We start from the raw sequence: 23446 nt of genomic DNA, 5'->3' as shown, positions 1-23446 counted from the left end.
AGGTTTTTTCAACGTAGAGGGATGAAATTCGGAGAGTCGATACCTTGTACAAAACTGCTCCAAAAAGTCTCTTGCATGCGTATTCCAAACCCAACAGGAAATCGGGTATTTTGGATTGAATGTGAAATTTTTATCGATTTACAGTGTGCACATTTTACACCTTGGCACCTAGGGAATTAGTTTGATCATTCTCAAAATTGGCAAGACTGTTCATGAGGCATATGAAATCTTAAGTTATCAAAATGGTGTGTTTTCATTCACGGGTCTGACCTGGGCGGGGTGCCAAAGTCGGCCATTTTTTCGCCAAAACACCGAATTCGGAAAATGACTGATAACTCCCTCATACAACGTTCAATCTATTTTAAATCTGGCATGTGTGTGAGGTATACCAGCCTGAGCAGGACTGAATTGAACATTTACCATTTGTGCCTGGCGCCTCCTAGTGGGAACAGGAAATGCCCTTTTTTACGGGACACACTCCTCCTCTAAAGGGAAAAAATCCATCTACCTCAAACCTGCATAAGGGAAGCCTTAAGACCTGTCTTCAGGTGCCTGATGAAGAATATTGAAGTTTCGTTGAAGCGGAGGGGTCCAAACAGCAAAGTGAAAATGACTGTCATCAATTTTTCTCTCCAAAAACTTTGAACAGTCATAACTCGGCAGATATACAACATATCTGCGCCAAACTTCCCGTGCTTGTTGAGAGTCATACCCTGAAGGGCCTTGTAGGGGTCATTTGCATCAACCCTACAGCGCCAACTAGTGGCAATAGAAAGTCACTCGTTTTTCCAATACATGTCCAGTTCTTTTCAGGTTGGTCATTGTAGTTTCAAGACCTATTAAAATACTTATTTACGGCACATGTCCACGTGTCTCTATCTGTTGCCGTGACGACCCTTTGTTCGCCATTTAAAGGAAATATTTTTTTTCAGAGACTCAGGCAGCTTATAGAGCCACAATATTTGGCACACTTGGTTGAATTGGCCCAGTTAGAAGATTAATTTGGTTTTGAATAAGGGCTTGGCTGCACAGCTCAGTAGTTGCTCCTTTTTTGTAGTACTCTCTCCAATAGGGTTTTTTATCTCTTGGGTGTGGTAATGTAAATAGGCGACTTTCGTGCATGTTAGGTTCTAATGAGATGATTAGAGAGGAGGATCTGCCACCACCCTGACCTGCACACAGTCCGAGTTGCGTGACGTCCGAGTTGCGCTAGATTGCGAGGGCCCGTTCAGTCCTGCTTGCAGGCCTAGTTTATTTTATTATGTGTTTATATTTTACAAATGTGATGTAGTATTCATTTTCGGGCTGTCCCAAACGACTAATTTCCTCCCGATTAGTCAGCCGACTATTTTTACGATTAATCGACTAGTCTAATTTTTTTTTTTTTTACTAATTTAATAATGAAATTTTTGTTGAAGCTTATTAATTCACAAAAAACATTTTGGAACACCTAAATTCTTTGTTAATGTATAAATAAATAACAAATATCAATAATAAATCACAAACAATGAGGTCAAATGCTGCTAGCATTAACTGGTGCAAAAAAATGTAAACGGAAACACTGAGACTTCACCTTTTTAACAGGAGTCAAAACAATTCTTACTCTTTTTGCGGTATGTCATTGTCTATATTGTTCTAAATGTTAAAATGAATTGCAATGTCCCGGACAATCATTTTCAGAATATTTTGTGCGAGTTCAGATGCTCTTTCCGGTATGCATTCCGCATTTTTTGGGGAGTGGAAAAACTGTTCAACTTTTGTTTGTAAACCTGAAGATAACGCAGAGGGCACACTGAAATATTAGCACAATTATTTTGAATGAAAGGCACACATACCCACAGCAACAAAAATTAAATATATAGTATTAATTTTTATAGTATACTACTATATGTAAAACTTAATAATATTAAATAACTAGTGTAATTAGTGCAATCATGGATTACAGTAAGCAGGCCAGTGGTGTTTCCATATATATTTTTTATATTATGTATATACAGGTTAAATGTATATATTTTCCCTAAGTGGGAGCTCCCATGAGCCTCATAAATTTAATAATAATTAAAAAAAATATATAATTATATTATTTTATTAAATAAAAATGCGCATTGATACGACGCACATAAAGGCAACTTCCATTTAAAAAATCGTTAGAGAGTTGTATGGACTTACAATCCGCTAGCTTGTCGTTTCTTGTCGTCTTCGAAAATTATATTTTGGTGACGGCGCTTCAAGTGTTCGTTTATAGCCGACGTGCTACCGTGGTATTCGAGCTCAGCTTAGCAAAGAGTACACACAGTGGCACCCTCCATATTTTCCTTGAAATAATTCCAGGCTCTGGTTATTCTAGTCCGCTTTTTTGGCTTCATGCCGCTTTCACGTGTAACCATCTCTGCCCTTTTTGGGAATTGGCGGTGTTTTCAACTCCTCACCGGCAAATAACTTGGCTCGTTGTCGTCGGTTTGTCTGGGTTCGTCTGATTTACTCCTCGGGAAGGCGACGGCGTGCATAAAAACACCGAGAGGCGTCGGATGGCTCTTTAAGGATACTTTTATTGACCAAAACAAAAACGTGGGGCAATAAGCCACTCAACTCGGCGCTAGCCGCGCACTTTTCCAACTCGCCGATCTCGCTCACTCTTTCTCGCTCGCTCGCCCACTTTCTTCCTCTTTGCTCAATCTGACAACGCCAGTCACATTGAAATGACACCGGCCCCCTTGGGGGTGCCAGTAACAACTGCTTGTATCGCGAGCGCCTGCCATTCTAAACGTTATCCGCATGTGATTTTTTTTAACCGTCATTACCCGTCGACGATATGTTTTGCCCGTCGACGCATTTACGTCATCGATGACGTCGACTAGTCAGGACAGCTCTAATTCATTTATATTGTATATTTTATGTTGTATAACTTTAGTTCCTATGTGAATATTAGTACCTACTTGTTCTGTTGTGGTAGAAGGTTTTGTATTGAACACGGGGCTGTGTTGGTTATTATTATAGCAGAGAACACAGCAGTAAATCAACAAAGACAAGTCAACTGTGGCCCGATCTACCACTAAAGAGATCTGATGGACTGAAAAAGTAGGTTACGATTGCATATTAGTTTGAAAATCGTCCGGATTCACCTTATTATTACAAGAGTGACCTGAGTGGCCTGATCCTAGCTAGTAGTGTTGATCCAGGAGGGCCGCGTCTCGCATCAAATAATAAACTCTGCCATTCTTTTCGCGTGCTTATGTTGAATATGTTCTTCTTCTGTTGCTGCTTACTTTTATGTTAGGGTTCGTCTGGGCATGCGTGTGTGCGTACTGCTGAGCACATGAGTGACGAGTGGTCAAAGTAGATTTATTTATTTTTTTGTTAACAAATGTGCATACGTGGCAGCTTGTCCCCTTTTTGTTACTTTTATGCACGCATACTACCTACCACGCGTTACAAGTAGGGTTGTTCCGATCAACTTTTTTTGGTCCCGATCCGATCCCGATCGTTTTAGTTTGAGTATCTGCCGATCCCGATATTTCCCGATCCGATTGATTTTTTTTTGCTCCCGATTGAATTCCAATCATTCCCGATAATTTTTCCCGATCATATACATTTTGGCAATGCATTAAGAAAACAATGAATAAAACTCGGACGAATATATACATTCAACATACAGTACATAAGTACTCTATTTGTTTATTATGACAATAAATCCTCAAGATGGCATTTACATTATTAACATTCTTTCTGAGAGGGATCCAAGGATAAAAAGACTTGTGACTTTGTATATTGTGACTAAATATTGCCACCTAGTGTATTTGCTGAGCTTTCAGTAAATGATACTGTAGCCATGGCCAAATGCATGATGGGAAGTGGAACCAAAATTGTGCGTAGTGCTACCAATTAGGGCTGCAGCTATCGAATATTTTAGTAATCGACTGAAAATTCTATCGATTAATCGAGCAATCGGATAATTCATTTCAGTCAATCAATGTCCTTATTTTCGATGTATATTGTTGAAAACAGCCAACACTTGCATCTCTGATGTGACTAGAAAAAAAAAAAAAAAAGACTAATTCACTGCTTTCACTCAAAAAACCTTTAGATATTATTTTTGAAAAAGTGTATATATACTGTACATATGTATATACACCTAAAATGCCTTTACGCTTGATCACATCACTTAAAAGTTTGGATTTTTTCCCACGTGTTTCAGTTGAATTTCTAGTTGTGCCAAGCCATTTTTAAGTTCTAGCTAAGTTTTAAGTTAGTCTAAACTGTAAGTCCTGATAGGATTTTGAGTTTTTGCAGTGTTCAAAATAAATGTATGATACAGGCTGTATTGGAGCACTTTAGGGACTAGAGCTACTTGGTGTTTTATCCAGCAATGACTACTGAGCTAAAATTGATAGTTAGCATTATTGAGTTTTTATTTTACACCCTCATCACGCCACAACGCCATGTTATGTTAAAGCCTGTATGTAAAACACGTTAGCCATGCATCGAAAGTGGTCATAATAAATAGAAACCTAGCCTTCCGCAGGGCTAACGTTACGTGAGCTAGTAGTGACAGTAACGTTAATCTTATTTATTAGCGTTTAGCGCTCTACTGCTTTAAGATGGCGGCTGTTTGCTAACGCTGCCCAGACGCGGCCTAGTCTGTCATTCGCATCTAGTTCAACATACATGTGATCTCTATGGCTACGTTCATACTACAGGTCTTAATGCACGAATCCGATTTTTTGTCATATCCGTTTTTTTGGCGTGCCCATTCAGACTGCCTTTATCCATTGAGACCGTTCAAGTATTACGCATGCGCACTAATTCGCAGTCAGACACGCGCTAAGCAAGAAGACCCGCATGCGCAGAAGCATCAAAACAAATGACAGACGTCATCCGTCATTCCAGGGATATCATATTTTGCTTTTCAAAAGGTGGACACAAATAACAGACATAAATAATCCCCGTTTAGGCTTATATTCAAAGTTTATATGGATCGATAGCATGCACGCACTGTCCGTGCACGTCACACACACATACGGGCAGTTTGTCCCGACTCTCGGCCGTGGAGGCAATGTTGAAATATTGCTCACTTGGAACAGAGAGAAAACTGAGCATTCTCAGGCTTATCCTCAACCCATTTTTATTTTTTATGACTGTTGTCAACCTCAGCCCTTCCTCAAAAGCAGTGTTCACTGCAAGCTAGGCGCTAATAACGCACAGGTGCATCGCTAAGGTAACGACTCTCTCGCTATTTGATGACGTAATTGCTGCATTAAATCCGATTTGCGGGACTGGACAGTACAGACCGCCGCGACAGTCTGGAAAAATGTGGCCCAGATCGGATTTAGACCACATACGAAATTGACCCAGATCGGATTTGGAATGGTCCCGTTCTATGCGACTTGTCACGTTCAGACCGTCAAGTTAATGCCTCACTCGAGTCGGAAAAACACGAAAAAATCGGATTCGTGCATTAAGAACTGTAGTATGAACGTAGCCTATGAGACTCATCAGACGCTACCTGCAACTAACATAGCATGTGCGGGCTAGTATTTAGCAACGTCGGCTGTTGGCTGCAGTAAGTTTGGTTTTTTCTGCTTCTTCCTCTACGCACGTGACATCAGCGCGTTGTCCCGCATTAAAAGTAGTCCGAGCAAAACGTGATGCTTAGAGCTGTCAAAATAAACGATTACTCGAGGTGAATAAAATTACTCGGATCAGTTTTTAAACTCAAGTTACTCGAGTTGCTCGAGTATTCGTTTCAGCTCTACTACCAATTGATATATCTTCTCTGCGTTGGGAAATAACATAAGGTGTTAAGTAGAGCTGTACCGACTAGTCGACGTCATCGATGACGTAAATCGTTAATGAAGGGTTAAAAAAATATATGCGTGGAAAGTTTAGAATGTCGGATGCTCTGTATGCAAGCGGGGAAAGCGGCACAAAGCCAAAAAAAGCGCACCAAAGTGTTCAAAACATTGACTTATTTCAAAGAAGCAAAGGAGGGGACACTCTTCTGTCCTGTCTCTTCAATGCCAAGCTTGGCTGCACGTCGGCCGTGAATAAACACCTCAACCGCCGTCACCCAGTTTGTAATTTTTTTTTGTTTTTTTCATTTTTTGTACACCAGAGTGTGCTGTCGCCTTACTAAATATTAATGTTTCATTTACAATGGGCCTATAAGTGCTATTAGTATTGTTCTTAATGCTAACTGAAAGGTTTATTTCATGTTATGGTTTATTTTATGGTATAGAAAATTATATAAGGTTAAAAGGTCATACATATATACAGTATATACAGTGATTGCACTCAAGGGAGAGTTTGTCAAATTCATTGATATATATATAAGGTTTAAAAGGAAAAAGGTAAAAAGTTTTTGTTAATTTCTAATTGTGTTGTTTTATTTGTATGCACCGTAGCTCTTACAGTGTGATTACATCAAGGATGGAATAAAAGTTGTAAACCATCAGTTTAAGAGACCATCTTTTCAATCGGGATGCTACACTACTTAATTCTATCAGCATTTGAACTCATTGTTTATTTGTGATTTATTATTGTTATTTACGTGTTTATTTGTACTTTAATAAATAATTTAAATGTTCCAATATGTTTTTGGTGAATTGATAAGAGTCAACAAAAATCTCATTGCTAAATTAGTAAACAAAAAAAACAAAATTAATTATTACATTAGTCGACTAATCGTAAAAATAGTCGGCTGAATAATCGGGAGAAAATTAGTCGTTTGGGACAGCCCTAGTGTTAAGAAAAAGATCATTTCCTACCTTGCTTCCCCACATTGCTTCCCATGATATTTCTAATCATAGGGAGAGGGATTGTAAGGCTTTAGCAAATTAAAAAAAGGCTCCAAACGCTGCCAAAATTCACTCTACTCATTATACGCTGCCTTTTATCTCTCTATATAGGTAAAACGGTGCCATTACAGATTGAGCGACAATGCGTGAGTGGGTCGCGCAGCGCATGCATTACCCCTTGTGGGAAAAACGTCCCATTTTGGGACTTTTGTGTTTTAGCAAGATTTACATCAAAGAGAGCACATGAAAAACCATTGAGAATCACTGTAATGGTATCCAATTGTCCAAAAAATGTTAAGTTCTTTTTCAAGCATGTCAAAATTATTATTGTCATAATTATATGTGGGAATACATTTTATTAGCACGCACAGGAAAAACAGTCCTTTTTTTGTATCCCTTCACAGGCGGTTGAACTACATGTGAAAACTATTTTTTTTGACTTGAGAGTTATAAACGCCATAATACACCAGATGGCGCTAGAGACTATTTTCCCATATACACCCATTATAAATGCTAATTTTACATGTATTTTTGATACACTGTACCCCTGATGTGTTCAGTGCATTTCCCGCAATTACCCAATGCATCCCTTCACAGGCGGTTGAACTACATGTGAAAACTAATTTTTTTTTACCTTGAGAGTCATAAACGCCATAATACACTACATGCCGCTACAGAGCTATTTATCATTTTTGGTTGCACTGACGTTTGTGCTGTGATATGACACCATTCTGATACCAAAGCAATAAAGCATGGTTGGATCGAAAGCTCAGGCCTGCTGGCGTGTGTGAATGCAATACCAGTGACGTGCACGTGAGTATGAGCATGTGATGAGTGTATGTGCGCGCGCGCGCATGTATGCGAGAAAGATTTGACAATAGGTCTGTTACTAAGATAGCAATACTTACTATGTGTTTGTGTGTCGGTATGAACATATTCAGGGTGTCCGCGCGTGCATGTGTGTCTGCCCGAGCGTGCACGTGCACACGCATGCATATCTATTTGAACGCTCAATCATGAATATTTGAGTGTGCGCGCAACTTCAAAAAGCACATCAAAGCAGCGGTTTGGGAGATATCCTCAGTATGGCTTTCGGAGCTCATTTTGAGGATTGCGTCCAAACCAAATGTCCCAGAGCCAAATTTCCAAATATAATTACTGGAATATGACACAATTCAACATTTAGTGAAGCTTGGTTCACTTCTGCGCAGCGGTTTGGGAGTTATAATCAATATTACATTTTTCTCCCATATCGCACTTGTTTCCGCCTAAGGAGGTCAATATGGATTTCAAAATTAATTTGGGGATTGCGCACAAACCAAATGTCCTAGAATCAAATTTCCAAGTGTAATTACTAGAATATGACAAAATTCAACATTTGGTGAACTTTGGTTCACTTCTGCGCAGCGGTTTGGGAGATATTATCAAAATTAAATTTCTCTTCCAAAGTGCACTGATCTCGTGCTAAAGAGGTGACTATGGCTTTTGGAACTGATTTTGAGGATTGCGCACAAACCAAATGTCCTAGAACCAACTTTCCAAATGTAATTACTAGAATATGACACAATTCAACATTTGGTGAAGTTTGGTTCACTTCTGCGCAGCGGTTTTCGAGATGTCAATATTACATTTATCTTCCATATCGCACTTATTTCCGCCTAGGTAGGTCAATATGGATTTCAAAATTCATTTTGAGGATTGCGCTCAAACCAAATGTTACAGAGCCAAATTTCCAAATGTAATTACTAGAATAGGACACAATTCAACATTTAGCGTAGCGGTTTGGGAGATATCATCCAAAAAAAATTCCTACGTGTCCCAAAGAATTTAAAAATGCCATTGTCAAAAAATGTTGTGCTCCAAAAAAAAATTATGTTATGATTTATTAACATATTGAAGGCTCTAACTTATATTATATATTGAATAATCCAATTTGAATGTGTTTTTTTTTTTTATATATTTATGCAGATGACAGTTACTTTTACCCATAACACAATACTGCTTTTTATTGCTTTTATTGTCCATAGAGGACATCAAATTTAAATAAATGAATAAATAAAAACTATATATGTATGGATAGATCTGATGCCATTGAAGATTTTTAAGTGGTCCGATGTAAAAAAAATATTCAGAAATGACTTAGATAATACACTTCAAAGCAACGTCCCATTTTGGAGACTTTTTTCCTACGTGTCGCAAACAATTTGATAATGCCATTGTAAAAAAATGTTTTGCTCCCCAAAAAAATGTATGTTATGATTTATTCGCATATCGAAGGCTCTAATTTGTCCATATTGAATATTCCAATTTGAATGTGTTTTTTATATATATGCAGATGACAGGTACTTTTGCTCTTAGCACAATATTGTTTTTATTGTCCATAGAGGGCATCAAAAATAAATAAATAAATAAAAACTATATAGGTATGGATAGGTCTGATGCCACTGAACATTTTGAGTGGTCGCAAGTAAAAAAATATTCAGAAATGACTTTGATACTACACTTCAAAGCAACGTTCCAAAATGGAACATTTTTTCCTATGTGTCGCAAAAAATTTGAAAATGCTGCGTTCCAAAAATGTTGCGTTCCAAAAAAATTTTGATGTTATGATTTATTAATATATCGAAGGCTCTAGTTTGTCCATATTGAATATTCCAATTTGAATTTGTTTTTTATATATATGCAGATGACAGTTACTTTTGCTCTTAGCACAATATTGCTTTTATTGTCCATAGAGGGCATCAAAAATAAATAAATAAATAAAAACTATATATATATATATGGATAGGTCTGATGCCACTGAACATTTTGAGTGGTCGCAAGTAAAAAAATATTCAGAAATGACTTTGATACTACACTTCAAAGCAACGTTCCAAAATGGAACGTTTTTTCCTATGTGTCGCAAAAAATTTGAAAATGTTGCGTTCCAAAAATGTTGCATTCCAAAAAAATTTTGATGTTATGATTTATTAATATGTCGAAGGCTCTAGTTTGTCCATATTGAATATTCCAATTTGAATTTGTTTTTTATATATATGCAGATGACAGTTACTTTTGCTCTTAGCACAATATTGCTTTTATTGTCCATAGAGGGCATCAAAAATAAATAAATAAATAAAAACTATATGTATGGATATGTTACGAACGGCAAGCCGTTAATGTGGATCCAAAACACAGACCAGGAGATCAGAGAGCGAATTTAGTATTTAATGAGTACAACAAAGGGAGCACGCTAAGTAACGCGAGTAAGAAAATACAACTGAGAGAGCACGCTAAGTAACGCGGGTAAGAAAATACAACTGAGAGAGCACGCTAAGTAACGCGGGTAAGAAAATACAACTGAGAGAGCACGCTAAAACGCGAGTAAGAAAATACAACTGAGAGAGCACGCTAAGTAACGCGGGTAAGAAAATACAACTGAGAGAGCACGCTAAAACGGCGTGAATACAACAGTACAAAATTACAATTACAAAATCCCAATAAAACACAAAAGTAAATGAGATCAAACCAGAACACGATCGAAGAATGTCGGGAAGCACCAAGGGTGACGATGAGCACACAGAAGTAAGCAAAGCCGTAACAAGCAAATGCAATAGTCCGACACTCGCAGACGGTGACGGGAGTCCTTAAATAATGAGCGCTCCTAATGCGCCACAGGTGTGCGGCCACGGCCCCGCCCATCCAGCTGAATCAGTTGCTGGAAAGAGAAAACAACTGAGAAGGCATACAGATATGACAGAACCCCCCCCTCAACGGACGCCCCCTGGCGGACCACCTGGTTTCGAGGGATGAAGGGAGTGGAAATCCCGCAGAAGCGACGGATCGAGGATCCAGGAGCGGGGGACCCATTGGCGCTCCTCAGGGCCATAACCTTCCCAGTCGACCAGGTACTGCACCCCCCTACCCCTCCTCCTAGAATCAAGAATGGCACGCACCGTGTAATCCGGCCCACCGTCGATCACGCGAGGAGCAGGAGGAGGCACTGATGGAGGGTTCAGGGGACAGGTGGAGACCGGCTTGAGCAGAGAGACGTGGAAAACTGGATGAACCTTCATCGAGCCGGGAAGCTTCAGCCTGACAGTCACAGGGTTCACCACCGCGTCAACCGCAAAAGGACCCACGAACCGAGGGCCCAGTTTTCTTGAAGTCCCAGCCAGGTGCAAATCCCGCGTCGAAAGCCAGACCATCTGGCCTGGGCGATAGACTGGAGCGGGCCGTCGGTGGCGATCAGCTATCCGCCGGTTGCGGGCCGCCGTTCGGACTAGTGCAGCCCTTGCGTCTCTCCAGACCCTATGCGCCCTCCGCAGGTGCACCTGTACAGACGGCACGACGACCTCGGCTTCTTGGGAAGGAAACAGTGGAGGCTGGAACCCGTATGCAGTCATGAATGGTGACCTCCCAGTGGCAGAGCAAACGAGGGTGTTATGTGCATACTCCACCCAAGGGAGGTGTGACGACCAGGAAGCCGGATGCAGTTCACAAACACAACGGAGGGCGGCCTCCAGCTCCTGGTTGGCCCGTTCCGTCTGTCCATTGGATTGTGGATGGTAACCTGAAGACTTGCTTGACGTGGCCCCCAAAGCTTTGCAGAACGCTCCCCAGACTCGTGAGACAAACTGGGGCCCTCTATCTGAGACAAGGTCACACGGGATGCCATGAGCACGAAATACATGGGTTACCAGCAGGTCGGCGGTTTCCAGGGCTGAAGGCAACTTGGGGAGTGCGATGAAATGTGCCATCTTGGAGAACCGGTCCACCACCGTCAAGATGACCGAATAACCCCTGGATCGTGGAAGACCAGTGACAAAATCGAGCGCCACATGTGACCAGGGGCGAGCTGGAACAGGCAATGGATGGAGTAAGCCCGCTGGAGCACGATGGACTGGCTTGCCCCGAGTGCAGATGGAACAAGCGGAGACATAGTCCATGACGTCCTTGCGCATGCCTGGCCACCAAAACCTCTGGGACACGAGGAAGAATGTGCGGGACACCCCCGGGTGGCAGGCAAACTTTGAGGAGTGGCCCCACTTCAGCACTCCTGCACGTTGAGCAACTGGGACGAATAACTTGCTGGCAGGGCAGCCCCCAGGCACCCTAACACCTCGTAGGGCTTCCTCCACAAGACGTTCAACTTCCCATCGTAGGGCGCCAACGATCAGATTCCCAGGAACAACAGACTCCTCTGATGGCCCCTCCTCAACCGGCTCATGGATCCTTGACAGCGCATCGGGCTTCCCGTTCCTTGACCCTGGACGGTAAGTAATCAGGAAGTTGAAACGGGTCAGGAACAATGCCCAGCGGGCCTGGCGTGAGTTGAGGCGCTTGGCAGCACGAAGGTATTCCAAGTTCTTATGGTCTGTTAGTATCTGGAACGGTACCTCGGTGCCCTCCAACCAGTGCCTCCATTCCTGCAATGCCTGGACTATAGCGAGCAGCTCCCGGTTGCCGACATCATAATTTGCCTCGGCAGGGCTGAGGCGGCGGGAGTAGAAAGCACAGGGGTGCAGCCTCTGGTCGACTGTAGACCTCTGGGACAGGATGGCCCCCACTCCGGAACTCGACGCATCTACCTCGACAACAAAAGGAAGATCGGAGTCGGCATGAACAAGGACAGGTGAGCTCGTAAACGCTCGTTTAAGGCTTAAAAATGCGGCCTCTGCCGCCGAGGACCAAACAAATGGCCGCTTGTTAGAGGTTAACCTGGTGAGGGGCTCGGCCCTCATACTATAATTGCGGATAAAACGTCTGTAAAAGTTAGCAAACCCGAGGAAACGTTGTAAGTGCTTACGTGAAGTGGGGGTGGGCCACTCTGCCACCGCCTGAATTTTTGCCGGATCAGGCCTTAGCTGCCCTTTCTCCACGATAAAGCCAAGAAACTGCATTGACTCACAGTGAAACTCACATTTCTCGGCCTTAACGAACAACCGGTTTTCCAAAAGTCTTTGCAGAACTATGCGGACATGTTGGCGATGTTCCTGCAAGCTTCTGGAGAAAATTAAGATGTCGTCCAAATAAACAAAACAGAACACATTTAGCATGTCACGCAATACATCATTGATGAGGCTTTGGAACACTGCAGGTGCATTTGTTAGACCGAAAGGCATGACCAAGTATTCAAAATGCCCAAGCGGGGTTTTAAAAGCGGTTTTCCACTCGTCTCCTTCACGAATCCTGACCAAGTGGTAAGCGCTACGCAAGCCTAATTTGGTGAAAATGGTGGCTGATTTTAACGGCGCGAAAGCCGAATCCAACAACGGTAGCGGGTATTTATTTTTAACAGTAATATCGTTGAGACCCCGATAGTCGATGCACGGTCTAAGACCCCCATCCTTCTTGCCAATGAAGAAAAACCCCGCCCCCAAAGGAGAAGACGAAGGGCGAATGAGGCCTGAAGCCAAGGAAGAGGAGATGTATTCCCTCATAGCTTCCTGCTCCGGTTTAGAGACTTGGTATAAGCGCGAGCTGGGTAGTGGGGCATTGGGCAGCAATTCAATGGCACAGTCGTAAGGTCGGTGCGGTGGCAGGGTACTAGCATGCTCTTTACTAAATACACGCTGGAGGTCATGATACTCGACGGGAACATTCTTCAAATTAACTGGCTCGGTAGCCATTTTTGCTTCACCGGGAAGTAGACACGCCGAACGTAAACAATGTGCATAACAAAACGTACTCCAAGCAATTATTTGAGTCTTTGCCCAATCGATATTAGGATTATGCACTTTTAACCAAGAGATCCCCAGCACGACGGGAGCAGATTTGCACAGCATAACCAAAAAGCTACGGGCCTCAAAATGATTCCCGGACAACTTTATTTTGAGCGGGGGCGTAATAAATTTCACGTCCGCCAGGGGTCGCCCATCGAGATCTAAAACCCTTTTAGGTCTAGCAAGTCTTATTAATGGACATTTAAGAGCGTCAACAACACTCTGGTCCATAAAACAGTCATCTGCCCCCGAATCAATTAGAGCAGTAAACTTAACTTGAACCCCACCATGCGAAACTTCTCCCGGCAATTGCAGTCTCATTTCAGCTCGAGTTTGTTTTAGTTCATTCAACTCGCTGCGAGGCAATTCATTCGACTGATTGCCATTATGTACGAACCTGGTCCCCCCTCGGGCGAGGGGAACCCCAGGAGCCGAAGATCCAGGACGACGTGAAGGGATCGCGTCACAGGTGGCGACGTGGTGCCCCGGCAAGCCGCAGTAAAGACATAAGCCTGCCTTCATCCGTCTCCGTCGCTCCTCCGCAGAAAGACGACCGCCACAGAGTTGCATTGGCTCCTCCGCCGTCAGGACCGGGCTCCACGTCGGCGTAGAGGCAGATGGTGATCCGACGAAGCCGTCCGCACGCAGCGCTGCTGGGCCGTTCTGCAACGACGACCCACGACGACCCCGCTGCTCCAAGGCTCGTTCCCGCTCGCGCTCCTTCAGTCGATTGTCCAATTTCACGGGCAAAGAAATCAGTTCTTCCAAGCCCGAAGAATCCTCCCGGGCCGCCAGCTCGTCTTTCACCGCAGACGACAGCCCCCGTCGAAAAATTCCACACAGCGCAGCCTCGTCGTAACCGCACTCCGCGGCCAAAATTCGAAAACGAATGGAGTAGTCCGCCATGCTAAGATCGCCTTGAAAAAAATCCAGCAGGCGGCTGCCTGCCTCCTTGCCTCTAACCGGGTGATCAAAAACCCTCACAAACTCTGTTTTAAAAGTCTCGAATGACTGACGGATTGCGGGATTAGCGTTGCTTACCGCCATTGCCCAAGTTGCCGCTTTACCGGCGAGGAGACTCATAGTATACGCTACACGGGACCTGTCACTCGCGAATGTATACGGCTGTTGGTCAAATACAAGGGAACACTTGTGCAAAAATTGTTGGCAAGCGCCGGGTTCTCCCTCATAACGATCTGGGTGTGGCAACACCGGCTCCCGAAAAGAAGACGGTGGAACAACCGGAGGCGGGGCGGAGTGATCGGGCGCCGCGGCTGCGTTATCAACACCACCGGACTGAGCAGGTGGGACCATATTTTCGATTCTAGTGGTTAGCGCGGTGATCACGGTCAGTAATTCATTTAATGATTGTTCATGCTTGCTGATCATATGGCCATGACCGGCAAGCGCATGGCGAATAGCCTCGGAGTCTGTGGGATCCATGGTCGGACTATTCTGTTACGAACGGCAAGCCGTTAATGTGGATCCAAAACACAGACCAGGAGATCAGAGAGCGAATTTAGTATTTAATGAGTACAACAAAGGGAGCACGCTAAGTAACGCGAGTAAGAAAATACAACTGAGAGAGCACGCTAAGTAACGCGGGTAAGAAAATACAACTGAGAGAGCACGCTAAGTAACGCGGGTAAGAAAATACAACTGAGAGAGCACGCTAAAACGCGAGTAAGAAAATACAACTGAGAGAGCACGCTAAGTAACGCGGGTAAGAAAATACAACTGAGAGAGCACGCTAAAACGGCGTGAATACAACAGTACAAAATTACAATTACAAAATCCCAATACAACACAAAAGTAAATGAGATCAAACCAGAACACGATCGAAGAATGTCGGGAAGCACCAAGGGTGACGATGAGCACACAGAAGTAAGCAAAGCCGTAACAAGCAAATGCAATAGTCCGACACTCGCAGACGGTGACAGGAGTCCTTAAATAATGAGCGCTCCTAATGCGCCACAGGTGTGCGGCCACGGCCCCGCCCATCCAGCTGAATCAGTTGCTGGAAAGAGAAAACAACTGAGAAGGCATACAGATATGACAGGATAGGTCTGATGCCACTGAACATTTTGAGTGGCCGCCAGTAAAAAAATATTCAGAAATGACTTTGATACTACACTTCAAAGCAACGTTCCAAAATGGAACGTTTTTTCCTATGTGTCGCAAAAAAGTTAAAAATGTTGCGTTCCAAAAATGTTGCGTTCCAAAAAATGTTTAATGTTATGATTTATTCGCATATCGAAGGCTCTAATTTGTCCATATTGAATATTCCAGTTTGAATGTGTTTTTTATATATATGCAGATTACAGTTACTTTTGCTCTTAGCACAATATTGCTTTTATTGTCCATAGAGGGCATCAAAAATAAATAAATAAATAAAAACTATATATATATGGATAGGTCTGATGCCACTGAACATTTTCAGTGGTCGCAAGTAAAAAAATATTCAGAAATGACTTTGATATTACACTTCAAAGCAACGTTCCAAATTGGAACGTTTTTTCCTATGTGTCGCAAAAAAAAATCTGCACACAAGGGTTAATTGCGTTAAAGATTTTAACATACTTTTTTTTTTTAAAAATTAACGACTGCCGTTATCGAGATAAATATGGTAACCCTACCTTAAACCTAAACTAAAGACTCTGGATGAGTGTAACATATTATGTTTGTAACGTTAAATACAATTAGAAAACGATTTAATTTAAAAAATTATATATATATATATATATGTATATATATATATATATATATATATATAAATATTAAAAAAAGGCATGGCTGATATTTTTTTGCCGACTCCGATACTTTGAAAATGACGTGATCGGGACATCTCTAGTTACAAGTAGTCCTTTATTTAAAGAAAATTTTAAGTGTTTACTTTGTAATCGCAGTATTCGCAGCATTTTTAAACACAAAGTTGCAATTTCTGATCTTGGTGGAAAATTTGACAGAACACCGGACACATGAAGAGGGGAACAAGCCGAGTATAGTTAAGCCTGTCGCGATAACAAATATTAGTGTGCGATAATTATTCTCATAAATTATTGCGATATGCGATATTATTGCGCCCCCCCCAATTTTTTTTAACCAATTTACAATAACAACAATAAAAAACAACAATATTGATACCGCACAACACCACAGAATAAATAAAATGTGTTAAAAAAAATTTAAAAAAGAGAAAAAATAATTGCACTTAATAACTTAAGCATTTAGGCAAATGAAAACTTTTCCCCGTCATAGCTTCTGCAATGGTGTTCCATAGGGATGCAACGATACAGTTAAGTCACGGTTCGGTACGATTTTTGATACGGGGGTCACGATTTTCGATCAGATTCAATACATTTAATGCTCCGTAAAAAAATATAACAATATAATTTTTTGTTTCGTTTTTTTTTTTTTTTTTGCTAGCGAGCAAAAATTTAATTGCCATCATATAAACATGCATTTTAGTGCATAATATTTACTGTATGTGCTTACTTCTTACTGATCTGAAAAATGTTTGTACAAAAGTGCTGAGAACAATCTTTACTATTTGTAAAGTGAGGCCAGGCACACTGTTGATTGCTACAGCTTTCTTAGCAGCTAGGTTTACTACATGAGCAAGACATCCTATTTGTGGTCCGAATCCATCTGTGTCACGTACTGAATTAACAATATTTGCAACATTATCTGTAGTCACTAGTATGGAATGATTTGGCCTTCCTAACTTCCATTCAGTCACGACAGTTTAGAATTCATCGATGTAGTATATGGACTACGTAACCCATAATCACTCTGTGCTCACGTAGCCAATGGCATGGGACGTAGCACATCTAGTGCGCCATTTCATGATATCTAGTGTGTGCGCGCATTAAAAAAGTTAACAAGCGCCGCTGAAGTCACGTCTGCTCATTACTACACAACACCAGCATATGACACAGCGCTCTTAATTTCAATCAGCTATTTATTGTCAAAGCGAGGTTGTTCGTAGCAGCCTAGTCGGTAACAATGTTTTGGCGGACTTCGTTGTAAATATCCGGCGTTGTGCCGAAAAACAGCCACCCGCGTGAAATGTCACTCCTGACGGGAGCGCCCACACATCAATGACACCGGCGCGCTGTAGATGGTCCACAGTCACTCCGGAGCACTGATGCGGCCGGTATACATTGAACAACAGGATATAATGGGAACGATTGGCTCGGTACTAGTTTTTGCCGGACTTGGAACGAAGATGCATTTTGCGCAGTTGGTAACAAGGAATCCGAACTTTTAACAGCACGTCTGCCGCACGCGCGCACGCACGTGCACGCGAGGCGATAAATCGCAGCGGAAAAATTACCGCCTTCATTTTTATATATCGCGCGATAAATGGAATTATTGCATATTGCGACAGGCTTAAGTATAGTGCTCTCCCGGCAGGGGGATGTGCGACAAGCTGGTAGTGTCGTTGGCCGAGTTGACAAGGAGCATGTCAGGCACAAAATGTAAGCCACCTACGTATTAAAATGATCCCAGTATTTGACATAATACAAAACACTCTGTTTACTCACTTCCTCGTAAGTCCAATGGTACAACAGTAGTAGGGCTTGTTTTGGCCAATATCCACCAGTGAATGGGAACCATTTGAAACTCCAAAAAGGCGAACACTCCTCTACCTGGTGCCGAAAAATTTACCTGCAGCCGTTCGGCTGGCGTGATGAAAAAAATAAACGAATTAATCCGCAAAATCAGCTGAATCCTTAGTCCTTCTCATACAACAGTACAGCTGGACAGTGAAGAGGACTCGTTCAACCGTACATGTCACAGCGCCCTCTTTCTCACCTCGAGCCAGAAATCACTCATTTTCATGGCGCGGGATTAAAAACTAAATAAATATAGTAAGGCTGTCAAATTTATCGCGTTAACGGGTCGTAATTAATTTTTTAAATTAATCACGTTAAAATATTTGACGCAATTAACGCATGGACGGAATGACCCGTTCATGAGTTGCCTCAAACAGTTTACAATGACGCCGTTTTAGCACAGAGATCGAAAAGGCAGAGAAATGCAAGTGGACACAGGCATTCATTGGACCGCGCCTTTTATTGGCTTAAGCCAAACTACGGCCCGCGGGCCAGATACGGCCTGCCTCCACATTTGGTCCGGCCCCCTGAACAATACCAGAGAGCATTTAAATTTTTTTTTTCTCCCCAATAGACCCTACCCACGTGACGTCACAACTCCTTCCTCCTGACTGGTGCTGCCCAATTTTCCGTCAACACATCATGTTTACCTGTTACAGCTACGTACATTCCTCCTATTTACGACGTGTTTTTCTGCTCGTTAACATTAATAATCAAAATGGTGAAGGCGTGTGTGGCGGTCGGTTGCAATAACAGAGAAGAGGGAGAGACTTGAAGTTCTACCGGATTCCGAGAGACCCGGAGAGAAGAGAGCGAGATGGGCTGCTACAATTCGACGAGAAAACTGGGCTCCAAACGATTACCACAGATTATGTAGTAGTCATTTTATATCTGGTAAGATGCATTTAATATATATTTAGAGGGTTTTGGGCTGACAACCACAATTAAGATCATTGCTAGGCTAATCGCCGACAACATACACGTATGTATGTAGTGAGAGTGCTATCGCTAAACCATATAAACATTAAAAGCCCTAACTCCATTGACAAACGACATGAAATACATTAGACTTGACAGTGGATGTTGGCAATAACAAAAGATTTTGAATTGAAAATTTCGTAACTCACCTTTCCAAGCACAAGCTAGATTCCTGCCGAATTTTCGTGGACGAGGACCTGTTTCACCCAACCAGCAACGAAGTATTTATAAGCCTCCAAGCTCTTAAAGTTTTTCAAACTTTCGTGAGAATAGACTGATTTTGTGTGGACAAGATAGTTGTACATATCAGGGTAGCTAGCAGATATCAGGCAAATACGGCGGAGACAGCGGGTCGAAAAACATCGATTTAGGCATCAAATATGGATCTGGCGAATGGATAAACTGAAGCTTTTCACCATAACGCCTTTTATGCAACGCATCAAGTGAGTTTACGGCATCCGAAAGCACCGGGTCTTCCATGAAATGCATTATAAATTGCTCGATCAATTGAGACCATTGATAATACAGACACAAAATGACGGACAAGGGGGCAGAACCATACAGCGAGCACGTGATTTTGTGACGTCGGTGGGTAGGGTCTATAGTCTTATTTATCTCCTGGCTTTTTTCTGTGAAGAACCCAGAGAGGGTTATTTGGTTATTATCTATGTAATTAACAGTGTTATTATATTATTATTTTTATTTCATTTACTTTTTTCCGTGAAGAATACAGAAAGGGTTTGATTGTGGCTTTCTGAGTTATGTGGCCCTCACAGGAAAAGGTTTGGGGACCCCTGGCTTAAGGTTTGGCAGCCACTTCTAATATTCATGGTAGCTCAACTTCCCATCGAGCATTTGGGCGAAGCAAGAGACTATCTTTTTCTTAACACGCTTAATTGAACACAACGCAGAACATATTGTATACCATTTGCAGCTACTACTGACAGTCATGGTTGCAAACTTCCCATCATGCATTTGGGCCGAACAGTTAAGTCGCTACAGTATTTCGTGAAAGCACCAAAAAAAATCTCAAAAAAATAATGTTCACAAAAAGAAAAGCGCTCAATGCAAAGAGAACGGGCATTCCCAATCAAATAAGCTATGCAAAATACACATAAATGTTCATAATGTTAATGCCATCTTGTGGATTTCTTGTTATAATAAACAAATACAGTACTTATGTACAGTATGTTGAATGTTTATGTCCGTCTTGTGTCTTATCTTTCCATTCCAACAATAATGTACAAAAAAATATGGCATATTTTAGAGATGGTTTGAATTGCGATTAATTACAATTAATTTTTAAGATGTGATTAACTGGATTAAAAATTTTAATCGTTTGACAGCCCTATAATATAGCGATCGCTTCCACACACATCCAAGCGGTCCATTTCATTCAGGAGCATAAAATACTATGGAAAATATGAAAAAAAAAAAAAAAAACACGCTTTTTGCGGTCATAGGCACCTTAAGGTTATATTGTCCCTACCGACATTGAGACCAAACTTACGCTATTGAATTAAAGTACTTAACATCACATTATAATTAGTAAGACGATCACAAACAAAAACAGTAAAGATAGACAGAATATCATTTTCCTTTCGACTTTAAAAACCACAAATGCGGTTTTGCGTGTCATTATAAACATTCGAATTGTAATGTACTTATAATATTTTCGAGACAATTGAGTCAAAAGTCAATTTACTCACCTGACATTTTGGGATTTGATGTTTGCTTGCTCGGCAACGTTTCGATTCCAGGTGCGTTGTTGTTCTCTTTGTTAGCGGGTTAACTAGGCTCGGCTAACCTAAGCAGGCCTCGAAGTTTCAACGTGGACCGTAACGACTCGAAGCAGAAGCGAGATTGAACGGATTCTTGGCGTGTCCGAAAATTTCTGCCACCTTTCAATAGATCACCGTACATCGTGGGGCCAAGTAGAGAGGAAAAGTTGGCTTAGGTCACTGCGGTGAACTGAGCCGCGTTTTGTTCAAGCCAGCCGCACTTTATTCTTCTTATTCTTATTCTTTTTGTTTATTGGCAGTTTACCCCTCGGTGCCGTGGGGCATTGCCGCCACCTACTGGACCGACGGTTTAGCACGAGATCAGGCAGTTACAGACTAAAAGTAATCCCTCCTGACAACCAGTGAAACACACCCAGAGTGTAGACAAAACCCGAGCCAAAAAATTGGATAAATGTAATACTAACAGCCAAATTAAATACTAATGAATTACCCTCTTCCTATATCCTGTCCAACAGCCCTGTGTCCCTGAGAAACTTTATTAGCCCTTTTTGAATATTGGCCCTTTTCATCTGCAGAACATTTCCCATCCCAAATGTCTCTTCTGCCAGGTCCAGCACCATTCTGAACCGATCCCTCTGCTCTCCATACTTCCCACATACCATTAGAATGTGTTCAACCGTTTCACGCTCCCCACAGTGTTTACATTTCCCATCTTTGTGTTTTCCTATCCTATGCAACGAATCATTTAGCCCCGTGTGCCCTATCCTCATTCGACTCAACACCACCTCCTCCCTTCTGCTTCTCCCCAATCTCCTTCCCACACCCACCTGTGACTGTATTGAGAATAAATGTCTCCCCGTTTCTTGTGCTTCCCAATACCCTTGCCACCTCTTTTGTATGTAGCCCCCAATAATGGATTTCCCTTCCGCTCTACTCAGGACCCGCACTTTGTTTTCTGTTGCGTTTCCCTTTCAGGTATTACCGCACCGTGATAGACGGCGTAGGTGTGGTGCATTTAGTCTATATATTACAACATGCCTGTAACACAGTACTTCTCAAATAGTGGGGCGCGCCCCCCTGGGGGGGTGCGCAGAGCAATGCCAGGGGGGGCGCATGTGACCTCGGGGAACATGTTTTATGTGGGTTTTTTTTTTTTGCCGTACTGGAATAAAGTGTACTTGCACATCCACTCAGTAGGTGGCAGTGGCGCTCTCATTTTCAGAGTGCGCGCAGTATTTTTGAACTAAGGAAGAGCACTCAGCACACACAGACAACAGATATGAAGAGCAGTGTGCCCCCGCCGTTTTCGAAAGCCGTTTTCCGACCGGACTCACTCACGCAGCGACCCACTGTCTTGTCCGGTTCTCACGTCGCCGCCCGAGAAGTGCCATTTTCGGCTTGGGATCGTCACGACGACTGCCCTCACCTACGGTTCTACCTCGGCCGCCGTGAATGCGCTTTTTTCGTGCCGTTTGCCTTTTAGCTTTGACTTTTAATACAGTGGGTGATGATGAAAGACCACTGTTTACTGTGTCTAAAAATAATTATAGCAGACAGCAAGAAGCCAAATCAATTAAGACGCCACTTAAAGACATTAGACCCCAATCTCATTGTTAAGCCGCTTGATTTTTTCAGTGTAAAACGTGCCGAATATTGCCAACAATTGAAGAAAAATAGTCGTGTAAAAACTGTCAGACGATTTCTCTTTTCTCAGGTTCTTTTATTCTCGTGGAAAAAACAGGAAGTGAACGGCACACAATTCTAGAGTTACAGAAAATGTTCAAATACATTTATTGAGGAAATACTGACCGGCCAGGACATTTCACGGATACGGCCTCCGTGAAAGTGTCTCACCCCCCTTCTTGTCCCGTATATATTTGTGTTAACAGATGTGGTCAGAGCCAATAGGCAGCCTAGTCCTGCCTTATGGCCAAGTCAGACTTAACCTTATTTGGAAATAGGTAATGTGAAGCTGGCTGTTGGGGGCTGTTGAATTCTGTGACCACACAGCAAAATCATGAGTGTTAATTCAACTCGCATAGAGGTAAAATCAACACTTTTTCTGAGTTTATATAATTCTCACAGATTTTGAGTTAAATTTACACTTTGGAAAGTGTAAATATTTAACTCTTTAATAGTGTTAGGTATGTGACACTGTCAGTGTGGTTTAATAGCACATGAAAGTGTACTTTTAACACTATTGTGTTACTCCTTCTCACTATGAGTGTTAATTTTTAACATTCATTGTGCTGTTTTGTGACACATAAAAGTGTACTTTTAACACTATATTGTGTTACTCTTTTTCACTATGAGTGTTAATTTTCAACTTTCATTGTCCTGTTTTGTGACACATAAAAGTGTACTTTTAACACTATATTGTGTTACTCTTTTTCACTATGAGTGTTAATTTTAAACATTCATTGTTTTGTTTTGTGACACATAAAAGTGTATTTTAAACTTTAAATTGTGTTATTTCCTTTCACTAGGAGTGTTAATTTTAAATATTTATTGTGTTGATTTATGACAAGAAAGTTTATATCTTTTGAGTGTTTATCACTATAATACGAGAAAAAGTATATTTTCACCAAATCTGAAAATGCTTCTAGTCA

The 23446-nt window shown here is 41.9% G+C and overlaps 1 protein-coding gene across 1 annotated transcript in view; it reads right to left on the bottom strand.

The window, feature by feature from the left end:
• The window catches only part of LOC130929205 (zinc finger protein 37-like), a 58341-nt gene extending 37242 nt beyond the window's left edge, over positions 1-21099 (bottom strand). The window contains exon 1 of the mRNA XM_057856225.1: positions 20805-21099. Coding sequence (XP_057712208.1) covers positions 20805-20811 — 7 coding nt within the window. The 5' untranslated portion in view covers positions 20812-21099. The remainder of the gene's footprint in view (positions 1-20804) is intronic.
• Between the last annotated feature and the right edge of the window lie 2347 nt (positions 21100-23446).

Source organism: Corythoichthys intestinalis, chromosome 13 (assembly GCF_030265065.1).
Source record: "Corythoichthys intestinalis isolate RoL2023-P3 chromosome 13, ASM3026506v1, whole genome shotgun sequence".
Classification (NCBI taxonomy): domain Eukaryota; kingdom Metazoa; phylum Chordata; class Actinopteri; order Syngnathiformes; family Syngnathidae; genus Corythoichthys; species Corythoichthys intestinalis.
Note: the sequence above shows the minus strand (reverse complement) of the source record. Positions and strands in the feature narration are given on the sequence as shown.